This window comes from Aristolochia californica, unplaced genomic scaffold (assembly GCF_029961685.1).
Source record: "Aristolochia californica isolate CCGP_79_NKW_82.1479 unplaced genomic scaffold, dmAriCali1.0.hap1 SCAF_2, whole genome shotgun sequence".
Taxonomy (NCBI): Eukaryota; Viridiplantae; Streptophyta; class Magnoliopsida; order Piperales; family Aristolochiaceae; genus Aristolochia; species Aristolochia californica.
The window spans coordinates 37352122-37366941 of record NW_027181881.1 but is presented as its reverse complement, the minus strand read 5'-3'; the positions used below and the strand labels follow the sequence as shown (position 1 = coordinate 37366941).

Here is a 14820-nt window from a genome sequence, read left to right as displayed (position 1 = left end):
ATAGGTTGGGTATGTAATGAAGGACCAAAAATAGGGGGCAGGGAAGGAGAGCTTACCTTAGAGGAAACTGGAGACTCCACAGGTGTAGTGTCAGCCAATGCTTCAAGGGGTAGGGCAGGTACTTCAATACGACCATGAGTTGCGAAGTCAAACAACTGTCACAATAGGTTTAGGAAACTCATTGGCTGCAGAAAAATCAGGTGGGGCATTGATGGATGGATAAAAAGACTTGTTCTAAAAAAATGTGACATCACTAGAAATAAACAATTTACGATGAGATGGATTGTAACAGACATATCCTTTCTGAGTACCGGAGTACCCCAAAAAGATACAGTTATGGGATCCAAATTAGTAGTATATGTGGAAGTATAATGAACAAAATAGGTAAACCCAAAAAATCTCAAAGGAAGAGAGAAAGGAGTATCACCAGGAAAAAGCTAAGAATATGGTGTCTATTGACCAAGCATTATAGAAGGAAACCTTTTAATAAGATAATAGGCGGTGAGAAGGACATGGGGCTAGTAGATATGAGGCACATGCATATGATGGAGTAGAGCACATACAACCTCAAGAAGGTTTCTATTTTTTTTCTTTTAGCCACTCCATTTTGTTGTGGTGTGTAGACACAAGAGGTTTGTGAATGATGTCTTTGTCTTGGCAAAATTTTGGAAGTCTGTAAACAGATATTCCATGGCATTATCAGAGTGAATAGTCTTTAAGGTAGGGTTGAACTGAGTAGACACCATGGCAGAAAAAGATGTAAAAAGAAGTAAGATTTTTATCTCTCTTTTAATAGGAACAACCATGTAGCTTGGGAGAAATCATCCACAAATGTAATGAAATACTTAGATCAAGAAACATTAGAGATGTTCATAGGGCCCCATTTATCAGTATGAATTAAAGAAAATGGGGCAACACTTTTGCATAATCACTTGTCAGTCTTCATAGTTGACACTGAAAATGGATTGTAATGTAGGAATAATCTGTTTGAGTCACTGAAAGGATGGATGCCCTAACCTATTGTGCCACTAAAGAGCCGTATGTTGAGCACTATTGGTGGCCATTAGTGCTGGTGAATCAAGATAGTAGAGCCCCACTCTTTTTCGGTCTCCACCAATAACCTACTTTGTTTTCAGGTCCTGAAGAACCCTAGAAGTGGAAGAAAAAGTGTTGGAACAGTTAAAAAAAATTGCGAGTTGACTAACGGATAAAATATTAATAGAACCTCAAGAACAAATAAGACATCTTTTAAATGAAGAGTAGGTGTAGCAAATATGGACCCCACGCCACATACCTTGGTTTGGGGTCTATCTGCTATAGAAACAAATTTGTTAGGTAAATAAAGAGATATAGAATTCAGGAGGGTACTATTACTTGTCAAATGCTCACAGGCCCCAGAGTCAATGATCCAGGATAGAGAAGTAGTAGCAATAAGAGAAATCTTGTTGGAGGTGGCATGATTGTTTTATAATCCATCAACCGCTTAATCTTCTGAAGTAATGCAAAGTTGTTGGTAGAGATAGTCTTCTGGCCTCTGGTGTTCTTAAGAGCCATTGTAGTGCAAGCTAACAACATTAATAGCCGAGGATAATCCAAGGTAATAGTCAAGTTGAGGATTTTCTTCATCAACAAAAATTTTGAGACTCAATAGTTGATAGCAGTTTTGTCAGTGGGTGAGTAAGTCAAGCCGAGTTAGGATCCTGACTTAAGTTGAGAAAAAAAACTAGTTAAGCCGAGTCAAGAGGCCAAGTCAGGTTGACTCATGAGACTGAGTTAATTCGAGCAGGTGATTCATTTTAACAGTGCGAGGATATATTTTTTTTGTAGGATCTTTGTGTGTGTGTCTGGTTTCTGATGAGAAGAGAATAATGTGATCCATCCAAATTGGTTTCATACTTCGAATTGAAACCAAATAAACTTACTAGCTGGAGACGACCAAATTATAGTTTTGCTGATTCAATATGTGAGACTTAAGGAAGCAGCTGAGATCTTCCAAAAATAATAGAAGAAAGGCTCGGGAGACAACTGAGAGATTGCAAGAGAGATTTACTTGGGAGGCAATCTTCTTAATAGAGAAACAACAATGTTCCTGGAGGCAACTCAACTACTTTCCAAGATGTTTTAAGGAGATGGCTTCTGTATCCGATTTTAATGAGATCTTCCATAAATAAATCACGTAGAAATAAATCAGCAACAAAGGTTGGGTCCTACTGTTAACGCCAATCACGTAGATATACCCACATCAACGAAAATCTGCTTGCTATAACGAAGTTGTAAGATCGTCACCTTGATTCCATATCGATCTAAACTAGTATCTTTGATACAGGTCGAGCAAACATAAGGTAAAGCATCGAAAATATTCTAGAAATAAGATAGACGCCAACGACGCTGATGCTGTTTTCACTAGCGAAAAATATTGGAATGTGATTGTTGTTACTGGAATGAAGACAAGCCAGTGAATGCAATCCTTTGTATAAATAGATGGAATAAAAAAAAATCCTTTTTTTATGGTGCTGGAGTGATAGAATTATGATGGGATATCGGTAGTTGTATGGTTTTGTATATGTCAACCAACTGAATACGAAGCTATGTGAGATATGCCCATCGTATTCTGGGAAACTTCTAGCAAAATACCAGGCCGAATAACACCAGGACAAATACCAATCTTCATGAGAGCTTCTTTTGATTAGTTTTGTAATCAATCCTCTTGCTCAAAATATGCCATAATCACCATCATGAATGTGAAGCGGAAGCTGCAAGGAGCTATGTTGAAGATAGTAGCAGAGTAAGGATCAACACAGACAGATATTAGGTGTTTCTCTCAACATGAATCAGAAGTCATAGTACCAATCTTCAACTCTCTTTTAGTTAAACACTCTCTGAAGATGGAAATAGTTTTCACGTATCTTTATACACCTTAAGCCTTGATTGATACAAGGAAAGCCCACAAATCAATTTCTCCAAGGTATTGAAGAGAGGTTTCTTGTACCAAAGTAGTAGTGCTAGTTTTTAGAGGTTCTATTCAATAACTTAAAAGGAAAAACAAATTCTCCCAAGCTCAAGCATAGCATTCTAGCAGTATACCAACAAGTATACCAAGCATAGCAACAAGTATACTGAGCAAAGTATTCCAACAGATTAGCAGTAACAAATCGGCATTAAAAGATGCAAGTTAGTAGAAATGAATAGTACTTAAGGAAAGCATGAAGTATCAACTGGTTTAGATCCAAGAACAAGAGAAAAAAACTTATCTTGGCCATGCACCTCCTTCATGCCGAATAGTTCCTTCATGAATCATGATCTGAGTACCAAAAATTTTTGGAATCTTGAAATCACAACTTTGATACTATGTTAATTTCAGGACTCCATACTATTAAGATCTTCATCTTAGAGTATAAGAGAGAAGAGGGAAGAAGTAGAAGAGAAGAAGTGAGGTGAAGTTAAGGAAGAGAGAAGAAGAAGAGAGAGAGAGAGAGAGAGAGAGAGAGAGAGAGAAGAGGGGAGGAATAAGAGTTGAGGAAGCTGTGTGGGCCTATGGGCCTTCTCCTTGGTCTTCACTGTGTGGGCCTATGGGCTTCTCCTTGGTCAATGGGTGTCTCTTGATTGTGTGGGCCTTCATTGGTCTTATGGGCTTGAACCCGTCTTCAAACACACTTGGATGTGTGGGCCTTTCTTGGTCGTGTGGGCTTGGGCCCATCTTCCAACATAGGTATAAGGTGTAACTAAATTGTATTGTATATATGCCTTTCAAGAGGTTTTTTGTGTTTGAAATTGTAAAACAAGGAACCCTAGTAAAAGTAGTAGAATTTTCTATAGAGCCAAAGGTAATTGTACTTAGAACTATTGACCTTAGGTCCCAACGTGTTTGGGTAGTTATTGTAATTTGAAATTTCATGGTTTTATGTTATAGATATTGTTTGGCAAACCATAGTGGATAGTTTAACTCTTTGAGTAAGGACTCCCTAAGAGTGTAGTAGTAATCTTAAATAGTGATTGTGAAGTACTATAAAAAAAAATTGTGTAGTAGGTTCATATTGATCTAAACTTTTAGTAAGCCATAAAATTTAGATAAACCTATTCACCTCCTTCTAGATTTATCTTCACCAAAACCTTTTAATAAAAGCTCCAAAATACTTAGCTCCTTCAAAATAGTGTTTTCCAGAAGTTCAAATTTGATTCCCATATTAGATTTTAAAGCTTATGCAAGCTTGGGAGTCATCGTAGGTGCCTTAGGAGTCAAGTTTTTGTTGTTTCAGTCAAAATTAAGTTAAGTAAACTAGTTCTCAACGTTCAAAATTTGAACCATTGAGCTTGTAAAAGGACCTTTTCTCTTTTTCAAAAACTTGATAAAATCATGATTAAAATTATGATAAAATACTTAAAATTTTATTCATGGTCTACTAATGACATAGATGAGCTACTTGCAAAATTTGGAGACGTATCTTGATTGAATCGACACCTTCAGTTTCGTTTCACAACTTTTCTAGAACATGTCATTCGGATTGCTATGGCTTGACCATAAATGCTTATTTTTCTTTTGTTCAATATGTTGGATAGATAATTGAATGTTTTGTTACAATACCTTTACTCTCTCCTAGGTGTTCAATCTCTTTGGCATGACAATTTGGACCCTTTGTCAAATGGATGCATCCAGTGGTTTTTCTCTTTCATGTTTCTTTGGAATGTCTTAGTCCAATAGCACGAACTTCTTTACTATGATTGTTTTCTTCATTTTCTCTTCTTGCCTTCATTTGATTGACGATTGGAATGCATGGGTGAACAACCTTTCTCTCCTGCCAATCAGATGCTTGGCTTCACTTCTTCCTATTGATTGTGCGTTCCTTTCTTGTTGTGTTGAATGTCCTTGTGGGTCGTTCATACATTGCCCTTGGCAGTCTCTTCATGAGAGTTTTCAATCTCGCCCTATAGAACGGGTGATACTACGTTGCTCGAATAGTGTGATTTTTGGTTTGAGCTGCTTGCCCCTTTTGATGGATTATTTTAACGGTCTTTGGTTGGTCGAACGGTTATGCTACCAAAAATTTATTTGGGGTATTTTGAACTGTAAGGTATATTTAATGCACATCATTAGTAACTTAAATATTTATCATAATCAAAAGTATTTCAATGAAATCTTGAGACCAATATTTGTATCTATATGTATCTATATAATTCTATTTACTGTTTCAAATTTTTGTGCTTATTTTCTTTATGATATTAATTGGTTAGTAAAACTTTAATTTTGTTTCTTTTTATTTAGTCATTTTACCAACCGATAAAGTGGGCAATCAGATAAATCAATAAAATTTTAATAAAAAAACTATTTAAAATATAAAAACCCTAAAATTTTTAAACCCCCTCCCTCTTTTCTCTCTTGGTGATCATAGAGGCCTCCCTCATAGTCTAGTGACATGTTGGGAGAGGGTGTAAAAGCCCACCCCACTTTTTTTATTTCCTATGATGGGATTATAGAAATAGAGGCATTGCTTTACATAAGGCCCTTCTTCCCTTACTCACCTTGATCTCTGCAACAAACATAGGAAAAGAAAAGGGAGGGGCACTGCCAAGGAGAGAAGCTGAGTGTCAAGGAACTAGAATTGGCATTTGGGAGGTAAAAAAATGGTAGTGTATTAGGTTTAGTTAAATCTTATATCGTTAATTTACCTTTTACAATGTCCACCGTTGGATTAAGTTTCATTAATAAAGAGTAAACAATAAATAAGTGAAATCATATGAATTCTTATAGTAATTTTTTTTATTTTTTATATATTTTATTTAATACATGAAATATAAACGGGTAATTATTGACACCCGATAGAGTCTTAGTTTGTAGATAGGGATGGCATCGGGTTAGATTTCACTGGGAACCCAACTTGACTCTACCCAAAACCCCAGGTTCGGGTTTTGGGTTTTACCCCATGGGTCAGGGAAGGGTTAGGGAAAAAACCCATTGGGTTTCTGGTTAGGAATGAGTTTTTCCAAACCTGACCCATGGAACGAGACTGATATAAAACAAAACGGATTAAGGATGAGTCGGGTTTATCGGGATGGCGTGAAAATGGATTGAGTTTACAGGAATGGGGCGGGGATCGGCTGGTTTAGAGGGATGGGGTCAGTGGAGTTGTCAGGATGGTGATCGCATAGTAATCAGATTTGATATTTCGGGTTTTTTAATTTTTAAAATCAGGTTCGGGTTTTGGAAAATCAGACTCTGACCCGACCCCTGAGTGTAGAGTGTAGAGTGTAGAGTAAGAGGTACGTAAGATTCTAGAGCATCTACTCCAGAGTTAGTTGAAAAGATACGGAATAGCTAATAACTTAATTTGTCACGTGTTAGAAACCCGTTCTCCCCCCGCCCCCTTCCCCCCTGGTGAGACTGCAGGGGCGAAATCGAGACGAGGAGAGCCGTATTCGAAGTCGACGACAAAAAACACGGATAGAAATATCTGGGGTTCGTTGGCCGGCGATTTTTCGCGGTTTGGGGTGTGAGGTACTCCAGTGTGATCCAGCAATCATATTAGAAGGTTTGGCAACCTATCGTTGTTGTCGACGTTTTCTTCTTCATTTCAGCTCGAAAGGATTACAATATCGGAAATGATGACGAGTTCATCTTCCTGTCCTCCGTCCTTTGGTATTACTTCCTCTGCTCCTTGCAGTTTTTCCTTCAAAAGCTCGGCAAGATACCTCTTGATTGCCTCTCCTATTCTTTGCCACTGCGTTAAACTAGAAAACAATCTCGGGTTCGTACTTCATGATGCCCTTGACGCCTCCGGCAGCGACTCACTACACGCCAGAGTGAGTTACTTTCTCCTTTCTTAAATCTCTGGTTTTTCCTCTGTGTATTACTTTCTCCTTTTTTAAATTCTGAGTCTCTGTTGTTACTTATCAGGCCGCGCGTGGGGCATTCTGCTCTCAAATTGAGCGGCTCTCGTCAATTGAAAGAGAAACGAGCATAGCTATTAATCGCGGAGTCGACCTCGGGAAAGCCGCCCTTCACATTGCCGCTGAGGATGACGCCTTGATCTCACATTCTTCCGTTCCACTTCCAGTTGATGCGTTTGTTGAAAGATTGGATGATCTCTCCATGGGGTTTTGCTCTCTCTACTTCCCCCCAGCGGGTTCCTCCCCTGAGATTTTCCTCGGCAATTTGGAGCGCTACTTCTATGTTCACCACGTAAATACGTTTATCTTTCTCCTTGTTATCTCAACTCTCATGGAAAATCATTACTACTATAATGCTTCAGTTAAAGGCATGCTTCTCCCAAAATTGTAAAACTTACTCTCTTTAGACAATCCCGGTTTTCTTTATTGAGATGTTTATGTTTTCCTCTCCAACAGGGTTTTCGAAGAGCTAACCCCGACCAATCAGATACACGGCCTTTGTACTTCCATTCTGTATAAACTCCTTCCTTACCCTTTTGCTTAATGTACTAACGACAAGCATAAATATGACGATTTTGATTTTCTCTATTACTTGCTGAACAGGTTTTGATTCGTCGCTCAGGGTCTGCAGCTATGCTTTCACTTATTTTTTCGGAAATGCTAAAGTTGCTGAGATTATGGGGCTTCTTGGATTTTGATGCTGAGATTTATTATCCACTAGATCCTATCAACCTTCCGAGAGGATTCCATAAGCAAAAAAGTAAAGTGTCTGATGATCTTCATATCCTGACATCAGAATCCCTCTTGGTCGAGGTAAGCTTGTCGGTTTTAGTTACGTTTAGAAAATTTTAATATATTTAACTTCCCTAGAAAGAGCTGGTCTGCTTTGCGATGTCGCATCCCATGGGTTTTCTGATTTCTGTGCGAAAATTAGTTTCTTGAAGTGGTTGTTTCCTGCAGTTTATCCTTTTTAATAATCACACCATCACCACTTCCAAAAAAGAAAGTACAAAGTAGTGATGACACAATTAATAATTTCGTTATAGTTAATTTATGTTATTGTTTAAATTGTAATTGATATCAGTGTGTAAGTTCACTGACCTAAACCTTATGTTTTCAACTATCTCTCACCTTCTTATCAAAAGAAATGTAAATGAAATTTTTTCAATAAAGATTTAATCTCTCTGGAGGTAAGATTCTTATCTAACTACAAACTTTTGGAAGAGCAAATCCATTTTCTTTGATGAACAAAACAGTTGGATTTGACCTCAGGGATGAGTTTCATTTCCCAGTTTGTTTTGGAGCACATTCTATTGGGGCTTTTGCAGTGCATAGAAAAGTTTACTACCCAAAGAGGTTTTGTTAGCATTATTTGAACATGCAATGCTAATAGTGTATGGCAGCATTCTATATTTGTCTATTAGATTTAGGATCCCATGTCACAAGTAATACCTAGAGAGAGAAGAGTTAAAAGAGGAAGAGAAAAATAGGAGAAGAAAATAATATGATTAAGTGAGAGAGAGAGAGAGAGAGAGAGAGAGAGAGAGAGAGAGGATTAGGGTTAGGTAACGTACCTAATCCTCCCCCTTACCATATATTTATAATATTGTATAACTTACAAATTACATCAATGCTCTTTACCCTAGGAGGGGTAGAAAGTGATAGAAATAAAGACATTTTACATCATTGCCACTATACAGGGGTTACATCTTTCAACACTCCCCCTCAAGCTAGGGGAGAAAAAACATCATAAATACCCAGCTTGCTGCATATAGTGGTTTGTATCTTGGATGTGACCTGCTTTGTCAATATATATGTCGTTTGTCCTTGAGATGAAACATGTTTGAGAGATATAATGCCAAGTTGAAAATTTTATTGTATGAAATGGTAATTTACCTCAATATGTTTTGTTCTCTCATGGAAGACTGGATTTGAAATAATGTGGATGTCTGTCTAGTTGTCATAATAGAGTTTTATATGAGTCTTTTTGTGGAATCCTAATTTAGTAAGAGAGATTTGATCCATAGAGACTCATTGACTACATGGGTCATAGCCTTGGATTTAGCAACTACATTCTGCTGTTTACTTCTCCATGTAACCAATTTCCCTCCAACTAAAGTGCAATACTCAGAAATAGACTTCCTGTCATCAAGTGGCCCAACCCAATCTGCCTTCGTAAATCCTTCAATGTTGAGGTGATCGTGGCATTTATACAGAAGTCCCTTGCTTAGAGCTCCTTTTAAATATTAGAGCATCCTCTCTAGAGCTTCCCAGTGAATAACTTGTAGTTTATGCATGTATTGACTAACCACACTTACGGCATATGCTAAATCCGGTCTAGTCAATGTAAGATAAATGAGTTTCCCTACAAGCCTCTGATATTTTCCCACACCCACATCTTCACCAGAGTTTGCACACAAGTTGGTGTTAGCATCCATAAGAGTATCTATCGGTCGACATCCCATCATCCATGTATCTTCTAGCAGATCAAGAACATACTTCCTCTGATATAAGATAATACCATGTTTTGATTAGAAGACATCTGTGCCCAAAAAATATTTTAGAAGTCCAAGGTCTTTTGTTTTGAATTCCTTGCATATATTTGCTTTGACTTCTTTTATTCCTTTTGCATCACTATCAGTTAAGACAATATCATCTACCTAAACTGCTAGTAATACACTTCCCTTCAAGGTATTCTTGACAAATACAAAATGATCAATTGAGTATCTATGGAATCCAAACCACAACATTGCTTGGCTAAATTTGTCGAATCAAGCCTGAGGAAATTTTTTTAAACCATATAATGATTTCTTCAATCTGCATACCAACTCCCTTCAACCACAAAACCTGTTGGTTGACACATATAGATCTCCTCTTTAATATGACCATTTAAAAGAACATTTTTCACGTCAAGTTGATATACCGGCCAAGAAGAATTTGTTGCAAGTGATAGTAGGATTCGTACTGAGTTTAACTTGGCCACCGGGGATAATTTTTCCTCATAATCAACTCCATATCACTGAGTGTATCCCTTGGTGACTAGATGGGCTTCAAGCCAGGCCACAAAACCATCATAATTGTGCTTGATGGTGAAAACCCATTTACAGCCCACTAGTTTCTTTTCGGAAGGAAGCGGAACCAAAGTCCATGTTTGATTTTCATATAAAGCATTCATTTCCTCTTCTATTGCTGCCTTCCATCCTGGATGTCTTAGAACCTCCTAATACGACTGTGGGAGAGAGATAAAAGAGATAGATGCAAGAAACTGACAACAAGAAGAAGACAACTGATGGTGAGAAACAAAATTTGAGGTAGAATGAGAAATGGAGGGCCTAATGCAAGTTCTTCACTCCTTCCGCAGAGTTATGAGCCTAGTATCAAACTGTGGACCAAATGTTATAGGGGAAGATGGGCTTACTTCAGAGAGATCCGTAAAATTCATAGGTGTGGTATCGTCCTCTACTTCAGAGGGGTGAAGTAATGTCGCATCAGGTGGCACAACAAGTCTCGGACTTGCCTAGACTGATGAAAGACCAGGAGGAGCGTCTTTTGAAGAATAAAAAGATGTGTCCTAAAAAAGAAGGAAGTTTCGGAATTCTCTCTTAACATCTGTGATTGAGTTTTGACATATGACTTTTACATATGAACTCTAGTATTCTCATTGTCTTCTTCCTTGTAGGTGTTTCTTCAAGAGATGTCATTTAATGATGCTTGAGGTCTTGAATAGGCTTGATTATTTTGAAGCTTTAGACCTTGAGATGCATTGACTCTTGAAGGTGAAGTATCTGAAATACTTGGTTTTGCAAATTGTCAAATCTGTTAAGTTTTGTTATCATAAAAAACAATAAGAGAGTCAACCTAAGGTCAACAAATAATCCTTTGTTTTTTTTATTCATTTATCTTTTTTCTCTACTGCTATTTATTTCTCCATCTACTTTTCTTGATAACGCTCTTCCTCATTGACTCCAAACTGCATAACATATATACAGATTTTGAAGAATCTTAAGCATGCCTTCTGGCCATTCCCGAATGATAGTACCAAAAGTTTATTTTTGAGGGCAGCTCAAGCTGCTAACTGCATTGCACCACCTGCCATGGCTGAAGAGTCTGTGGACTCTTACAACAATATTAGGTGAAAACATTTCCTTTACTTTTGTTTTACAGCTAATCGTGCCTCCATATGGTGTTAAACTTTATAGTGTTTTAAACTATCAGTGGCCTTGAGGTTGCATCTGCTAAGGCTGCTCAACATAGGCTTGGTCGTGGAGTGTGGACTAGTGTTCGGTTCGGAGACATGCGGTGTGCGTTAGCAGGTATCAATATTTGTTAATTCTCGAACTAGCTTTTGATATCCCTAAGTAGAAAAGGAAATTGAAATGAGTAACAATACAGTGGGCTCATTTGAACGTTTTTTATGTTGAATTTCTAATTAAGAAAGAATCTTCCTTGACACAACTTTGGATAATCCTTCAATTGCATCATGTTTCACCAGTTTGATAGGGTATCTCTATTACTTTTAATTTTAAGGAAAAATGTGACATTTTTCATTATTTATACCTCTTTCACGTGGGCATAAGCAACTGGTTTTGTTTGACAGCTTGTGAGCGCCTTATTCTTCTTGGATTTGATTCTCATGAATTCAGAGATTATGGTGTTCTTCTCTACCACTGTGGATTCTACAAGGAATCTCTTCGGTACCTCCAACAGTATTTAGCTAGCAAGGTAAATTTTCTCTTGAATAAGTTAGAACTGCCTCATAGGGGCTCAGTTATAGTTGCCATTGACTGGTCATCCATAAGCATCATGACATACCGTTAGCCCATGATACATTCAGGAAAACTCCTGAATGGGTGGTCAGGGTAGTTGATCACAAATCACTCAATCAGTTGGATTGATCAAGAGAAATGGAGTAAACCTGAAGAAAACATCAATGTTTCTATTACAGAATTATGCCGAGCAAAAGCTGTCTGCCACTACTGGAGCTCTGGAAAGAGTTGCACTGGAGAAGTTGATGGTTCGTCTTGAACTTATACTGATGGGGGAAGGTTGGGGCCAGCCACCTGCTGCAAGTAGAAACTTCTTGGGTAAATATTCCGAGCCATGGTGATCTCTTGCACGTACTCCACTTATTCATTTGTAGAAAACTCCAACGTGATGGTTTGCCTCATGTGGCCTCAGAAAAGCAAGTCGCTGGCTGCATCTCTTGAATCCCTTGAAGGATGTGTGAATAGATTTATCAAGAGCTTGTGTATATTGTTAACGAAGAATTGATGGTCAATAGTTCCAGTGTTGTTTTGTACAATAAATAGCATTGTAAAGTAGTTTAAACTAGACGATAACAATAGAGAGAAAGGTGAGCTTGTTCAAGCTGCAACAATAGATCCTCGAGTTAGCTCAACCTACATTTGAGTCTGTCTTGCCCTATTTTAACTGTGGTGACATCATTAGGAAGAGTTCTCAGAGTTCTTTCTTTTCGATTTTTGCTCGAGTAAATATGAATTATAGAATCACTAATCTTGTTCCCGTTTAAGCTTGATTAGTATTAGTTACATATTATGGAAAAATACATTCTTGCCAAGATTCATTTAGCCACATTAGATGGTGGTAGAGAGGTGGCTCAATCTGCATTTGCCATGGTTTCTCATAAAACTTAAAGAGGGCAAGGACAAAAAGAATTTGTAATACATTTATGGTTCAAGTATTTATTATATAAAAAGTGTTTCATTAAGGGTCTGTTTGGAACCCCACAGAAAAGAAAAGAAAATAAGAATTCGACCGTTATTATTCTAAAAAATAGTTAGTAAAAAAGATAATTTTATCATTATCTTTTTTTACTAACTATTTTGAAAACAATAATGGTCAAATTATCATTTTCTTTTCTTTTCTAAGGATTCCAAACAATACATGTAGTTATATTAGTTGGTTGGACACAGGCGATACTTTTTGTTGATATATCAACAAAAGTTATAGAAATTAGAAATGTGTTTGAGTTGGGATAGTCACTAAAGATAACATTTTCTATTTAAAACAAATGCTAAAAAAAAATTCAAGTGAAATGAGGACTACAAATAACCAAACAAGGGATAAATCTACTTAAAAACATTTATTACAAAAATGGCTTAACAATATCTAATTAAGGGTAGTTGGAGAGCAATCGTCTTTGATAGATAATGTATTTGTTGCGAGCTTTGCATGAAGAGTGCTCGAGTCTTTATGCATTCCCTTTTCACACAATATCGATCGTCGTATATGACACCCTACTATTTTGCTCCAACAAGAGGAGTTTGTGGTTAAAAATCCTTCACCAATGTTGCTCTAGCAACGAATTATTGGAATTAAAATAACAATAGTCCGCTCTATCAATGAATTCAGCAAGCGATTAAACGACACAACTAATCACCACAGTAAAACAGAAGGGTCTTATTATTATTATTTATTTATTTATTTTATCACAACCCAAACTTTGGTTGTTAATCCACTCCCAAAATATATAGACACCTTGAAGTTCAATTTACTAAATCGAAAAACTTAGCAACACTTGTAACTATGAGGTCATTATGGTCAATTACATTAATCGCCCATAGACAAACTTATACTAGTTCAACTAGGGTACATAAGATTAGACCCCAAAAGCAACTTAATTAAACTACATAAGTCTAAACCCACATGAGGATTTGCAACAATAACAATCGACAACAAATGCCTTTGGCATAGTAAGTACACAATTCATTACACAACAAACAACTCGTTCTCAGCCTTGAAGACTTTTTAGGTGATGTGAGTTGAGGTTTAAGACCTGTTTACATAAAGATAGTCCAATGACAATACAAAAAATATTTTCTTAAATTTTAGTTTACTTAATGCCTCTTAGTGGTTGATAAAATAATAGTAAACACATAAAAATACACCCCCCACTTATGCATCCTTCAAGGTAATAGGAACTCAAAGGTATAAAAATTCATTAATTTCAAATTCAAGTTCAATTTTCAAACTCAATTAAAGATTTTAAATATAAGCTCAGATGGAAACAAAACTAATTGAATGATTGATTTGAAAGTAACAACCCAACATATTTGTCAAACTAAACTAATGATATCAAAATCCAAACGCCACAAGTTTAGACACAAATTTGCTAGTACAATAATAGATTTGAATCTAAGAGTTCAATTGTACTTAGCCCCATAATGTAGTAGCTCTATCAAATGTCACATTTGAAAAGTAAAGCTCATAGAAGCTTCCTAGAAAATTGTAAATAATTTAAAAATCAAGGAGCATCAATCCCAACTCGATCGAAAGGTAAAACATCTAATGATTTAAAACTTAAGGGTTTGATGTTGCTTTGCCTATGTGGAACATCTCAATCACTCAATATAATATGAAAATCAGGTCTCCAAATAACTTGCTGGTGAACTTAGATATTATCAACCAAAGGGTACAATTCTAGTTGAAACCTGTTGAATTTAGGATCCCATGAATAATAACTCGAGCAAGGGGAGAGAGAAGAGAAAAAGAGCAGAGGGAAAGAGAGCTCTAGGGTAGAGAGAGGAGAAGAAGAAAACTAAAGAGACGAGAAGAGAAGAGAAGAGAAGCTTTCATGTGAATGAGAAAAGAAGAGAAAACTCCATGCTTTGATTGATTTATTGCGAATACAAGCTCCTCTATTTATAGTGGACGAGTAATATAATTTATGTACACTTTCCAACTATAATTCAACTCAATTTAGAACTTACCCAAATTCTAACTTACCTAAAACCTTCTTCATGAGCTGGCTAGGCTGAGGATGGCAGCTTGTGCTATATTCTTGTGGGTCCCATTAGATCTTCCAGCTCATGGGACAAAGATGCCAGCTCGTGTTATCTTTGTGGGTCCTACTAAATCTTCAATTCTATCAACTTATTCCAGCTTGTCATTCAACTCATGCCTGCTTTTGTGTTGACT

The 14820-nt window shown here is 36.9% G+C and overlaps 1 protein-coding gene across 2 annotated transcripts; it reads left to right on the top strand.

The window, feature by feature from the left end:
• The first annotated feature begins 6400 nt into the window (after positions 1–6400).
• On the top strand, positions 6401–12296 carry LOC137957147 (uncharacterized). Of its 2 annotated transcripts, none has more exons than XM_068804878.1 (8): positions 6401–6795; positions 6890–7174; positions 7339–7395; positions 7486–7695; positions 10872–11014; positions 11098–11195; positions 11480–11604; positions 11828–12296. In XM_068804878.1, exons 1-8 carry the CDS (start codon positions 6595–6597, stop codon positions 11987–11989), a joined length of 1281 nt encoding a protein of 426 aa, XP_068660979.1. In that variant the 5' UTR covers positions 6401–6594; the 3' UTR covers positions 11990–12296. The 2 variants fall into 2 exon arrangements, with proteins under 2 accessions (XP_068660979.1, XP_068660980.1); XM_068804879.1 differs by having other exon boundaries at positions 11717–11890.
• Positions 12297–14820: the final 2524 nt, after the last annotated feature.

Coding starts and splice junctions, on each gene's coding strand:
- LOC137957147 (XM_068804878.1), top strand. CDS start 6,595: ATGATGACGAGTTCATCTTCCTGTCCTCCGTCCTTTGGTATTACTTCC. Junction 11,015..11,097: donor GACTCTTACAACAATATTAG/GTGAAAACATTT, acceptor TTAAACTATCAG/TGGCCTTGAGGTTGCATCTG. Junction 11,196..11,479: donor CATGCGGTGTGCGTTAGCAG/GTATCAATATTT, acceptor TTTGTTTGACAG/CTTGTGAGCGCCTTATTCTT.